Source organism: Cinclus cinclus, chromosome 1, assembly GCF_963662255.1.
Source record: "Cinclus cinclus chromosome 1, bCinCin1.1, whole genome shotgun sequence".
Taxonomy (NCBI): Eukaryota; Metazoa; Chordata; class Aves; order Passeriformes; family Cinclidae; genus Cinclus; species Cinclus cinclus.
In genome coordinates, this window is record NC_085046.1 from 18,461,322 (window position 1) to 18,475,247 (window position 13,926).

General features: G+C 34.9%; 1 protein-coding gene across 1 annotated transcript in view; it reads left to right on the forward strand.

The window, feature by feature from the left end:
- Nucleotides 1-13,926, forward strand: part of NEBL (nebulette) — an 87,807-nt gene that overhangs the window by 37,288 nt on the left and 36,593 nt on the right. Inside the window, 9 exon segments of the mRNA XM_062494437.1 lie at nt 453-557; nt 1,592-1,699; nt 2,517-2,627; nt 5,339-5,449; nt 7,353-7,463; nt 8,121-8,231; nt 8,473-8,583; nt 9,070-9,174; nt 12,262-12,354. Of these exon segments, the coding sequence (XP_062350421.1) occupies nt 453-557; nt 1,592-1,699; nt 2,517-2,627; nt 5,339-5,449; nt 7,353-7,463; nt 8,121-8,231; nt 8,473-8,583; nt 9,070-9,174; nt 12,262-12,354 (966 nt within the window).

Genomic DNA, 13,926 nt, shown 5'->3' on the forward strand with positions numbered 1-13,926 from the left:
TTCCTTTAGCTGAGGAATGGAGTAAAAGTATGAGATCAGTATCTGTAGATGGAGGCAATTTTCATTTGTTTCCTCTACTAAAGTGATTTTGTTGTGTGATATTTACAGTTCTTTCCACTAGGAGGCAAACCCAGACCATCATATGTGCTCCTTTGCTCTACAAGTGATAATAATGATGTTTATTTTCTATGGAATATAGAAACATTTGACTTTTAGATTAGCGGGAAAACCACTTTGTCCAGGAATATACAAAAGCTATTTTTTATCATATCTTTTTTGTTTAATTTCATCACAATGTTTTAAATTTGCATTTGACAGAACTCCTCGGTTCATAAGACTAAAATATAATTTCTTCTATGCTTTTTCTTTTGTAATTATTTTAAATAGTATTTAAATTACAAAACCTTCTGGATTTTGTCTGTGAAAACATTCTTGACTTTTTTTTGCTTCAGTAGGAATATAAGAAATCATTTAAGCAAAGCAAGTGTTTCTGTCATTTCAGCCCAGACACTGCAGAACAAATCCATCTCAAAGAAAATGCAGTGCTTCAAAGTCAGGCATACACCACCACAAACAAATACATCTTGCAAAGAGAAGAATGCAGCATTTTAGCAGTGATTAAGTCATGCACAAAGCCATATGGTAGATTTCAGTGATGTACAGTGCATATTCAATCAGAAGCACCCCATGAGGAGAGAGCAGAGTGTTTTTGCAGGACCCAAGCCTGACAGGCAAAGAGAAAATCAGACATCACTATTTTTGAAGAGACATAGAAATTAAAATTACATTACTCACTATAAATGAAATATTTTGATTTGTAGCTATTTGCTTTCCTTTAAGGCTTGTCTAGACTCTTCCATCATCCCCATGCTGACTAGAGATAAATAATGTGTTTGCCAGTCTTAATCAAAAGAGTGTGAATGAATGAGTTCAAAAGACTTTTTCAGGTTTCCAAACAAAGAGTATTTCCTTTGTGAGTTAGCATAAAGGCATAAGTTGATGTTTTAACCTGTGTCCTTCACTGTGATTTTGCTGCCAGCTCTCAGGTCATGGTCCCTGGTAGATGTGAGGGGAATGTTGATGCAGGACTGGACTCTACCAGAGCAGTAGTTTTCCTTCCCTTCCCTCTCCCACAGGTACAAACAAAAGTGCATTTGAGAGTGGTGCTTCTGAGCCTGAAACAAAGACCTGCGGGGCCTAGCTGGGAAACAGATTTTGTTACTGTTACAGTAAATGTGTTGTTTTATGGAAACATAGCAGGGGATCCTATTAAAAAGCTGCAAACTGTTCAGATGTAGGTCATCTGGCCAGACCCATGCAATTAGTTTAAGGATTGTGATTGATGCTTCTTATTCCTGTTTTCAAAGTTCACAATTTCTAGGTCTGAATTGTGTAGAAAAGGAATAAATGACTCAAAAAAATATTACCTTATCTAACTACTCTATTTCCCTAGCAGGTTAAGTTTGGGAGAAGTCTTCCAAGTCAAAACATCTAAGGTGTATGGCTAAGACAGGATTTGTTTCTTGCCAAGGCAAGCAATCAGATCTCATATTCTCTCAGCTGTTAACAGACTTTATTTTAATCTTCCTAGGTCAAGTACAAAGAAAATTATGAAAAATCTAAAGGCAGATCATTGCTGGAGTTTGTGGATACACCAATGTATCAAGTTTCAAAGGAGGCTCAAAAGATGCAAAGTGAGGTAAGTAAATATGTACTTTTTGGACTTGTGAATTTGCTTTTTTCTCAAAAGGCAATTGGTACTAACAGTACACACACATCATTTGATTGAGAAGAAGCTCAAAAGGTAATCCAGATTGGAGATTAATAACTTAAAATTTTCACTTGAAATCCATCTTTAGGGAGGGATGGTTCTCATGTGGGAACAAGTGAAGCCACAAAACCCAGTCCTACCCCATGATTTAACTGAAACATCCTCCTGCCTTTCCAGCCTGGGAAACTCATCAAGGAGGAAGGATTGTTCCCAGGCTCCAGAACAGCACTGGCTGTCCTGTATCAGGCCATGTTTTTCTGACTTAAAAAAACCCCAAAACTTGAAATGATGGAGATTTTGTGACTTCCCACACAATCTAGTCCAGTGCTTTGCCATCCATCGTGAGTGAGATGGATACACCTGTGTCCCCATGCTGCAGTTTGATTCCATTAGTTTTGCTGTGTCATGGGAAACAGATGATTTCAGCCTCTTGGTAGAAACTCTAATGAGTTTTAAACCATTACCTTGTGTGCCATTTGTTTTCTCTTTTCTCTTCCAAGCAAACAGTTTCTTTCCTGGGTCAGGTTCAACATCCTCTTTGGACATACTGTACAGATATTTTTTTTCTAGAATGTATCTGTTTGTATAAATAAACTAGATAATGAAATGCGTAATGAAGTGGCTTATTAGTATGAAATCTAATTTATGGCAGGGCTCATTTCTGGGTCTATTTAAAACATCTCTTCTGAAATATGCTTGGAATTGCATATGTATGTACCATTAATTGTTGGTTTTGCTACAATAGAAAATGTACCGCAAAGATTTTGAAGAAGGGATCAAGGGAAGACCTTCACTGGATTTAGACAAGACCCCAGAGTTCTTGCATATAAAAGAAATCACTAATCTTCTGAAAGAGGTAAAGGATTTTAATTTATGTTTTCTATTGTTAAGTTGTAAATGAGCAAAAAGCAGCATCACTACAAGCTGCTGAGTGCTGAATAACTTAAAATTTTCTTGGCAGCTACCTAGTATCTTCATCAGTAAAAATTGTTTCACATCATTTCATTATTCTGAATAGTCATGTAGTAAGGAAATTATAAAGCTCAGCATGCCTGAACCAGACTATCACTTCTCTTTTCAAATAGATAAAGGACAGGAAGGAAGGATTTCCATTGGTGTCCAGATGTCAGTTTTTCCTTTTGAGTAATCATTTCACATTTATGGTAGGCTATTGTGGTTGTACACATGCCTTGAACTGCATAGAGTCGCTTATAATTAACTTAATTAAAATAATTCTCTATCTTACATGTTATTGATAAAAAATAAAGAAGACCAAAATTCTGTAATAGAGCTGTGACATTACATAACTGCTTTAAGTCAATTTTGTTAGAAGGTACAGGTTTTCTGTATGCCTCCTTTTTCCTTAAGAGTTGTGAAATGTTCTTCAGTCGTATGTGTCACTGAAAATGAATTTTTTTTCCATAACTGAGAATCCTTCTACCTTTAGTATTTTTATATTATTATTTAAAATTGGTTTCATGTTAGATTTTGAGTATTGTTTGACTCTGTGGATTATGGTTAATATTTGACCAAATTTAGAAGAGCTAGAACTGCTAGAAGAGAAGAGCAGAGCTGCTGCATATCCTGCCTTTGAATCTGGGAGCCAAAAATACCTTGTTTTTATTTCTGGTATGAAGAATAGATTTGTTTGGGTTTTTTTTGCCAAAACAAATAAAGCATGTTAGAATTAAAAACCCTTGAACTTTGTTCCTTTCCTTGTTCTTTCTACAACTTATTCCAGTCTATGCTAAATTTCATATGGTTAGAGAAAAATATTTAAGATATTTCTTTATTATTCATCCTGTGATAAATAATTTATTCTGATAAGCCTGACTTTCAGGTAGGCAAGTCTTAAGCTGGGTCTAGTTTGTACAGTGGCATTCTGTGGTACATCTCATATATGCCTTCTCACTGGGGAAAAATGCAAAATATGCTGTCATTTCATTCAGGTAATCTCACTGCTCACCGAATGCCCAAAGAAGTGGGTACTGTATGCATAGTTTAATTATCTCATGTGCTCTACATGTTCATCTCCAAATTTTTGATGTATCTCCCCTTCTTAGTGTTATATGCATTAAGTTGTTCTCTAATTCTGACCTCCTCAAGTTGTATGCCTCCCTATTTTGGGAGTAAACCATGCCAGTTAGTCAAAGGGGAAGAAAATGAGAAAACGAGAATGGTATTTCCATTAATGCATAACTGCATGAATTTCTGATGATTTTGTAATCCACATTCAAGGAACATATTCCAAACCCAAAGATTACCTAGGTAAAATGAACTATTATCTTTCATGATTTAGAAAAATTATGTATTTTTTCATAGTCAAGGATGTAACTCAGTGTTTTTCCATAAAGGTTTATAATAAACTTTGAATAGATACTGCATGAAACAAGAAGAAAAACCTGAAGTTAAAAATGAATTAATTGTTTAATGTTTAATCACATTTATTTTTTCCCAAATATCAGTTGTGTTCCAGCTTATTCTGTTGACTTTCCATTGCAGAAAATTCTGCACGTATTTCACATTTTGTAACAATACAAACTTTCTTCTCTGGGACCACATTTACAACTCCTTCAGAAGAGATAGCTGAATTAAATAGTTCTGAATTAAATAATTCCAAATTAGAGGAAATTGTTTCCTGCATGTTGTAGGACATTCTTCTGATGATCAAGAGAAGCATCTTAAAAAATATCTGGTTTCCTTTTATGTAAATAAAGAGCTTACAGGGAGATAAAGGTGCTCACCACTGCTTATGAAATTTAATATGTAATTAGTAGTATTAATTAATGTCTATGTAAATCTTCTGATAAGTATTTTGTTCAATGTTCTTCTAATTTCTTTGCTTAAAAAAGCCTAATCCTCATCTGAAGATGTGAAGAGTAATTAAAAATCCTTAAAAAACTTAAAGATCTTGAACTTCAATAGGCTTACATCAGCTCTCTAGGAGCTGGGAAGAGCAATAGGAACCAAATGTCTGTGGACAGGTTCTAGTGTGCTTTGAACTTTTTACTGAACATTTGAGTACTCTGGAGGCTGCAGTTGCTGAATGTTGATAGGTCCTACCAGGGCAGTGTCTAGGAGGCACAGGAGTGATATGGTAGGAATATTGCTTCTACATTTTAATTTATTGAGAGGTTGTTTTAACAGCTCCTAGTATGGTGTTTAGGGAATCCATCCTGATTGGGGTGCCATTAATGGAACTGAGGTAGAGACTGCAGCATGGCATATTCTGGTCTGCAGAAAGAAAATGCTACTGCTGTTAAAATATCTGTCCAGAGACATGGCCCCTAAACAGTGTGCTAGAGCTGTATAGGACACAGATGGTTTTCAAGAGCACAAAAAAATAGATGATGACATTAAAATACTTTTATTTTTTCAATTTTGTTCCTTTTGCTTTCACAATTTCCAGTTCTATTTTAAGTCTGAAATCTGTACTTCATCTAATTCATATTTCATAGAAATTTCAAAGAGACTCTTCAGATGTTTAATAAGTGGCATTTCTTTTTAAGATCTTGCACAAAATAAGAAGTGGTGAAATCTCTCTTTTTTTTTTTTTATAATCCTTAGAAAGAGTATCGAAAAGATTTGGAAGAAGGGATGAAAGGAAAAGGAATGACAGTGTTTGAAGATACACCAGATTTGATTAGAGTGAAAAATGCAGCTCAGATACTAAATGAGGTATGTTATCCTAGTCAAGGTTATTAATACCACAGAAGGTTCACTTTGTGTTAAACTCAGAAAATTCCTTTTTTTTTTTTCTTTTTTTTTGTCTAATCTACAATGAAAAGCATAAGTACTGAAACTAAGGGTATTTCTGTTTTGCTTGAAAAATATAGTAAAGCTCTGGATAAAAAACAACACAGGACAGATAACTCTGTTTTTCAGGCAAGTGAAAGGTCATTGGAGATTGTTGGTGGGGTCAGTAGATCTAGCATTTAGAGCTGTGCTCTGCTGAGACTTTCCCAGTGCATGAGTTTGGGTGGTTTTCCAGACATCCAAGGCTGTCTCTGGGAAGCAGCAGTGAGGCTGGAGGGTATAGGGAGGGAAAAAGGAAGGCAAAGCTCATGCTGGATGTTATGCCTTTGGGGAACCATTTCAGAATTATATATATATGTGTGTATATGTATATTATGTGTGTGTATATAAATATAATCTATTTCATATAAATTTTATGTTTATTTATTATATGTTATATATATGTTTACACGCATTTTTATATATATATACATATATACATATACATATACACACACATATACATATATATATATATATACATATATACATATAGCCATAAAAAACAGAGGTAATGCCATGGGTAGGGCCAATTTGACCCTGTAAAGGGTCATGGATAGGACCAATTTTATCCAGTGTAAAGAAGTGTGGGAATATATAGCTGTAACTCCTGGGATTATATATTTTTTATATCCTGGGATTATATTGGTATTTTACACAATATAAAGCTTAGAGGAAATATCTGCCATCCCATCTTTAGCAGAGAGGAATTAAAGGAATGATGTATTACTACAGGTTAATTTACAATTCTTGCAAAAAATGTGGTTTGTGAACTAGAGGGTTGTTTTATACATTTATTTCTACATCAGAGTGAGACAGAGATAGAAGACTGAAAATCTTTTTGCTCATGTTCTTGTAAGTGATCAAACCACCGTATTGAGCACAAACACATGTTCCTTCTTTATCTCACTAGTATACAACCTAAAAAAATAATTAACAAACAAGAAAAGAAAGGGGCATTTAAAATTATTTGTATTATATGCATTTACTTTGAAAAAGAAGAGTTTTCTACAGGTAGGGATGAACTAGAATGAAAAAAAGGATGATTATTACTGTAGTAATAGAAATAGCACTAGCTGAGAGTATTTTTTAATTAAAAAAACCTTACAACTATTGTATAAAATATTTCCATATTACTTTTTAATATAATTTGCTGATGAACAAGGAACATATCCTTGCTTGGATAAGCTGAAGATGAAATATTAATTTTGTTTTCGGGTTATTGGTTATATATAATTTATGTTGTGAGGAAAAGCAGCATTCATGGATGAGGACTGCCACTTGCCTAATGGCTATGGTTCAGGAAGGACCTATTAAATGAATAAATTACAACTTCCTGATCTGGAAGTTCACTGGAGCAATTCTGTATGGTATTACATTTCTAACATATAGTCTTGTCATAAATAAAATATTTTCTTAAAAGTAAAATGTGTTTCAATTAGACTGGTACCAAGGACCAACTTATTACACCATGTTCTGCAGAGCTAAACTTCCCCTTTACTTTAGGGGATAACTGTAGCAAGCTGCATGGGCTGATTTCCTCCCACCCTCTGCCACATTAAAAATTCATTGATAGAGGTTTGTACAGTCACTGAATAGCTTCTCAAAGTTTTCCTCCTATAGTTATATGTTTTTTCTGACAACAGCTTACCAAGTCTCTTGAGAACTGTGACTCTTGAAAATTGTGATTGACTCTAAATCCTAAATTTGTGTGTCTTGTGGGAAAGAAATCTACTTGCAACTCTCTGGATTTTGTGAATATCATGTAAAAATTCTATCTTCACAGAGGCAATACAAGAAAGACTTGGAAACTGAAATTAAAGGGAAAGGCATGGAAGTTGGTCCAGATACACCTGAGATAAGACGAGCCAAGAAAGCTTCTGAAATTGCAAGCACGGTCAGTACCACTCCTGGGGCAAGCTTCCCATGTGACAAAATGCAAGAAATTATTGTGATTGAGAGTTCCAGCTGGTAACCAACCTAGGCAGTACTGAAAACACAGATTTCTCTAAACAGCTAATCCTTTGAGCTGCAAAACCTTGACCAGTTGCATAATCAATGTAAGGGGGGAAAGTTAAGACTTCCTATCACCTTTTGCAGGCTGTGCTTGTTCCTCATGAGCCATGCCTGGCCTGGTGTGTGTTGGGTCACTGTGGGCCCTGCTCCTTTTTGGTCTAAACAGCTACTTATTTAGGTAGGGCCACATGATAAACAGAGCTAGAGAGATGCTAAAGCATTATGACCTCAGTCTTGCTAAGTACAGCAGAGGAAGAAGTTCTCACGGGTGTCTGCTTGTGGCTGCCAAAACTGCAGAGACAGGTAGATGTGAAAGGCTACATTGGGTTTGAAGTGACCAGTGTGTTGAAAGAGTGTTTTAACCCATCAGCAATTACAGTGTAGGCGTTGCATGGAGAGGTTCTACAAAACTAGTACTGGAATCATTAGTTTTTTGGTGCTTTATGAATGCTGGTCAGTGAAGTAGCACGGATTAAACTAGGAAAAATTGAAAACTTTGGCAGTCAGCTGTGAGTATTTCCAATGCTGTTCTTTTCAGAAAGAATACAAGAAAGACTTGGAGAATGAAATTAAAGGAAAGGGAATGGAAGTGAGTATGGATACCCTTGATATACAACGAGCTAAAAAAGCTTCTGAAATTGTCAGCCAGGTGAGTACAGAACTAATTTCTTTAAGATTACTTTGTAAGTAAAACACAACGAGATGTTAAAAACATCTTGAACATTCTTCAGCTAAAGAAGCAAGCGGTGCACAATAAAAATATTAAATTGAAGAAACTCAAAAATTATTTTTTATAGTGTGACCAGTACTGTGAGAAAGCTTTGAAGACACATGCACACAGAGTTGTAGTATAAGTTATGGGTCTTTTTTACCCTTTATTTTCTCTTCAGAAAGAGTATAAAAATGACCTGGGGACTGAAATGATAGGAAAAGGGATGCAAGTTGGTCCATATATTCCAGAAATACAGTGGGTTAAAAGGGATTCAGAAATAGCAGGCTAGGTAGACATAGTTGAATGTTTTAATTCTGTGTGACAATGACTGGTTGACATATGCTGCTCAAAATACTTCCTCTCTAGCTTTCTAGAAGTTTTCACAGCCATACTCAATTAATTTACATGTGGTAAAAATATCTTAACTGCCTGATTCTTATTTGTATTTAGGCATGTTACACCATGTAAATGAAATTTAATTATTTATATCTTCCTGTAGTTCTTTTCATGTTAATCACCTAATGTTACATTACATGCATCCTGACAGCCCAAGGGAAAATATATATGAGGATACATTAAGTATGAAGATATGTTATATAAATGTCTACTATATACATTTTAGTATGGGGGCAGACAGTGGTAACAGTATCATGGAGAAGAGAGGTTTAAGTAAATACTGGACAGGAATCAGGAGGATTATCAGCAATAAGCATCTTTTGTGCAGTTTGGATATCCTGAGCCCAAAAAGCATAGAGATGTAAAAATTATTTTTCAGAAGATGTACAAAGATGAAGCAGAGAAGATGCTCTGTAACTATTCTGCTGTCCCAGACACTCCTGAGATGGAGAGGATAAGAAGCACCCAGAAAAACATCAGTTCAGTGAGTAATAGTGCTTCTCATTTTGCTTGTAACTTTTCAGATATTTTTTAGTTTAAATAGGCTCTCTTGTGTCACAGTGTAAAATAGGGAACTTATGAGTAGAAGTGCTTTGAACCATTTCCACAGTTTTCCTGGCAAAAACTGTATCACTAATTTCTTTCAGTAAAAGTAATACTCAGCTTTTCTAGGTGCGACACAGTTATTTTGAATTTCTAAACCACTTTTACCACCTTGCCAAGCCACAGTTATTTTTAAATGAACATTATTTTTTTCTTTTTCCATCAAGCCCCAGGAAGTACTTTATTTAAAAAGGGGGGGAAAAAAAAGCCTAAGGCTTCTTACTATTCATATAAGATTTTTCATCTGTTTCCTATAATTTGTACTGAGCATCAAGATTGGAGTATAAAATTTGAACAGATCAGATTTCATAAACATGTATATATATAATGATTTTCTATTACACTGGGTATATTTTTAAATTTTATGCTAGATTTAAGTTTCACTTTATCCCTACATATAAATTATGAGCTTAGATTTCTAAAATTACCCAGTTTGGGATGTATTAAATTCCACTTCCTTTTTGGGCCCATTAATGCTGCTGTTTGTAATTCTGCCTTTGCTTGTAATAGAACAGAGAAGAGGAGTAAATCTGTCTCCAGAACAAAAGACCAGTCAGTGGCTGTTTTTTATGGCAGACTAAGTAATAATAATAAAGCCAATGATTTGAGAGAAAGGAATATAAGATACTAAAATATTTTTAGTATTATCTGACGCACATGTTCTTTAACTTAGAGAGATCCTCAGCTTCTCCAGCTCTCAGAAGTAACTGAGTAAACTCAGTTAATTTCTCCCAGAGGTGTTTGCCTGCAGCTCCCCTGTACAGCTGAGGCTTCTGCAGGGGAGATAGAGCCTGTGGGGAGAGCAGAGGAGACACCTCTCTGAGCCTGCTTCAGGCTGGGCTCACTCCTGTAACATCTCCAGCCACCACCTGCCCTTTTTCTTCCTTTGAATGAGGACAGCTGAAAGCTGCATCTTTCTAGAAGGAGCTCTAGACAGGCCCACTGGCCCAATTTTCTTCCTGTCATCTGTTGGCTCCTGGTTCTGAATGGTGCTCTGCACATCATCAGTGTGATGTGGCTATCACCATTTCTCATGTCCCTGGTGTCCTGTCAGGCTGGGCTGAGGGATCCAAGCTAGCCCCTGTGATCTGCTTTCCTCCTTGCTCCAGCCTTTGATAGCTTTTGATGAAGTCCTCAAGTAGGTCAGTGGCTCTGGCAGCGTGGGCTCACTAAGTTAGGTACCAGGCTTAATTAAGATGGGTATCACCACTTAATTCAGCCTAGACAAGGCTCTGATGCATCTGAACCCCTTGCAGCCCTGTAGGCCAGTCTGAGCTTTCAGTGCCAATGCTGACAATTATCCTCTTTGTTAGTGTTCTAGATAATAAGGAATAAAATGTTTTCTCTTTGAGGTGATTTGTATTTGCTCTCTTTTGTGATTTTCCTATTTCTCTTTGTGAACTGTGTCTCCTCCAAATGTAGGAAAGCAGTTTATAGCATAAACTACCTTTTTTCTTCTTTCTCTGTTTTAATCTTTCATCCTTCTGTGCAGTTTAGATGATAAATATAAATTATTACTGAGTGAAGATAAAACTGGAAGCAGCCCAAATAGATAAAAAACCCAATGATCCCTAATAGTCTTCTGATTTTTGGATTTTGTCTCAAGTATTTTTCTGCCTTAAGGGACAAAAAATAACAACTAGCTCCGTAGATAAGATCTTTGCTGCTTTTAGCTCACTAGCTTATTTGGCAGATGATTTATAAAAGGATATTTACTTCACAGTCATCTCTTTCATAGAAAAATTCCTATCTCCAACATATTTTACTGCTCCTTCCTTGGTAGAGGAGAAAAATAAATTATAGTCCAATCCACAGTATAAATCTTTATAACTGACATGATGAAGAAGAATTTTTGAATTCTTCCTCATAAACTGTCTCTGTTATCACATGGTCAAACAAAATTCTAGATTGTTAAAGGTTTTCTGAATATTTGAAAAATTCGTTGCAGACATTCACTCTTCTCTAGAATCTTTGGCAGTAGTATTCACCCCAGGATATGGAGGACTTCAAAGAACTAGGAGGAATTAATCAAGAATGATAGTTTTATTGGTCACGGTTTGTTGAGAGGAAAACTTAAATGAATCTTGATTTAAGAAAGGCAGGAATACTAAATGGTAAAGATTAATGTTATTAACTCTGGGATCAGACTTGTTTCTTACACTAACTGACTGGAAATACCAGAGTGGCAACAGCTGTGACACCAAATACTGAAAATCAAGTAAAACTTGTTTAGGAGTTTTGCAGCATGAACTTATTTAAATTGTAACCATGCTTGGAATTTGTGGAGCAATTATTTACTGTCTCTTTCAGTAACTTCAAATGATTGATTCTACTAATGTGCTTTGTGCTTATCCTTTACTGAAACATTGGAAATATAGAGAATTGTATAAACAGCATGTGTATCTTTTAAGAAGTGAGTTTTGTTTTTAGATATAGTCCTCAGCTTTCTGGCTTGAACCTAAGAGTCAAAAATTGCATGACTTGGATTCTAGCTCTGGTGGTTATGGTTATTTTGCCATGAATATTTCAGTTTTCTAGTTTGTTAACTTACAAATACTTGTAATGCCTGTTCACTTCTCACAGTATTTTAAGATCTGAAGACTACGGAAACCAAATCAAGTCCTGCATGTACATCCACCTTCAATTACATTGAAATGAATGAAATTACTCAAGCACAAAGTTACATTTGTAAAACTTTATTATATAAATTTTAATATTTTTTCCAAATTTAAGTATCTCATTTCAAATACTTAAAAATACTGAGGTCAGTTTAAAGGATGTTATTAAACAATGTTATTGTACTTATTGATAATTAGTCTTATTTATAAAAAAATAAAGTATTTGCTTTCTTAGCAAGATTAACAGTCAGACCAATTTGGAACTTGGAGAATTGCCTAGCCCTTTTATGAGAACTAGTATTTGCATTGCTAACAGTCTCATAATTATCTTTTCTTTTGGGAAAATGAAGGTGTTTTATAAGAAGGAAGTAGGAGCTGGCACAGCTGTAAAAGATACTCCAGAGATTGAAAGAGTAAAGAAAAATCAGCAGAATATTAGTTCAGTAAGTGCTGTTAACATAAACTGTTCTTATGTAAAGTAAAAGGTGGACCAATGGTTTTTCTTTTTCAGCTTGTTTACTAAAAAATTCTTCATTTTCATATCACACATTTAATTCAAATAGTTGTCCATTGGATTTTGGATATAGAGCTCTATTCTAGCACAGCTTAAACTTCCCTCTACTGCAGTACTTCTGTGTCCAAAGGTGGAGATTCTAATTGAAGCATTAAGAAAAATATGAAAATATTTTTACTAAATATTTGAGGAAAGTGTTTTGTCTCTCAGGAGTGAGAAATATGAGGTGCATTTCCCCATATGACAAAGTGAACAGCAGTTGTATTTGCAGGTTAGAAGAATACTGTGTGAGAAAAAAGAAAATCTGTAACATTCTGTTAGAGACTATGTGTATTGCTTAGGACTTGATGCAGTTTGCACTTCAAGACAAGGAAAACTATGTCCAGAGTTTCACCTGTGTGTAAAGGTGGAGAGTTGGTGCCTCTTTACGTGCTGGTGATGAGTTGATCTGTAGATCTGATGAGATTATTTCTGAATTGATGTTGTTTATCTAAAGATGCCCAATGTCTTTGGCACTTTAATAGGCAAATCAAAATCAAATATCAAAATGACTGTTTTCTTCTAATAGAACATTGTCTTCTGATAAATATGTGGCAAGACTTTGAAAAAACTTGAAAAGTGACCACCAAGCAGCAAACCCTTTGTAACTGCATTGTTCACTTTGTTACATTTGATGGGGCCTCCTCTGAGGCAGTTTCTATGTTTGTGACATGAATTTTCTGATTATTAGATGTTTTTTAAAAGTAAAGTTTGAAAATAATGTATAGATATGATGCTATGTTGTGTTTAAATGTTAGTTAAAATAGGAATTAGGGACTCTGGACACCTATTCTGATAGAATTTTGTTGTTTAGTGAATAGTGTTAAACACTTAATTTCTCACCAAATAAGGCCAGTAGAGAATTTCCAAAAAATTTTGAAAAGCTCATGTTTTCCTTGGAATTTTCTTCTGCTCAAATCATCACTTCTCATCTTGTCATTTTGAGCCATAGTGCAAGCTATCATGTGTCCTAAATCCTGAAATACTTGGATATTGAATAGTTGAAACCTGCTGTTTGGGAAGCTGTTATTTTCTTGATTTGAGGGTTTTTTTTTGTTTGTTTGGGTTTTTTGTTATTATTTTTATTTTAAATTTCTAGTTAACAGAGACTTTGATTTCAATAATAGTCACAGAAGGGAGAAGTCTAACTCCAATGTTTTTTCACAGTACATTTCAAAGTGAAGTAGAAAAATTGTGTACATTGTTCCTGCTGTTTTAGAAATTCTAAATAGTGGTGAAGAGGCAAAAATCAAAGGTTTATCAGTATGCTAGTAAACACATTTGAACAAAAACCTACCAAGGGAAGTACAAAATGCATTAGTGGTGTAGTGCTATGATATAAGTAGCATGGCCTTTACCTTGCTAGTCTTTGTGTAGTGTTAATGTTTTACAAAAAGTATTTTATTACATACAGTGTACTTGAAATTACTTTAGTCTTGTATAATATTTATTACAGGTGTAG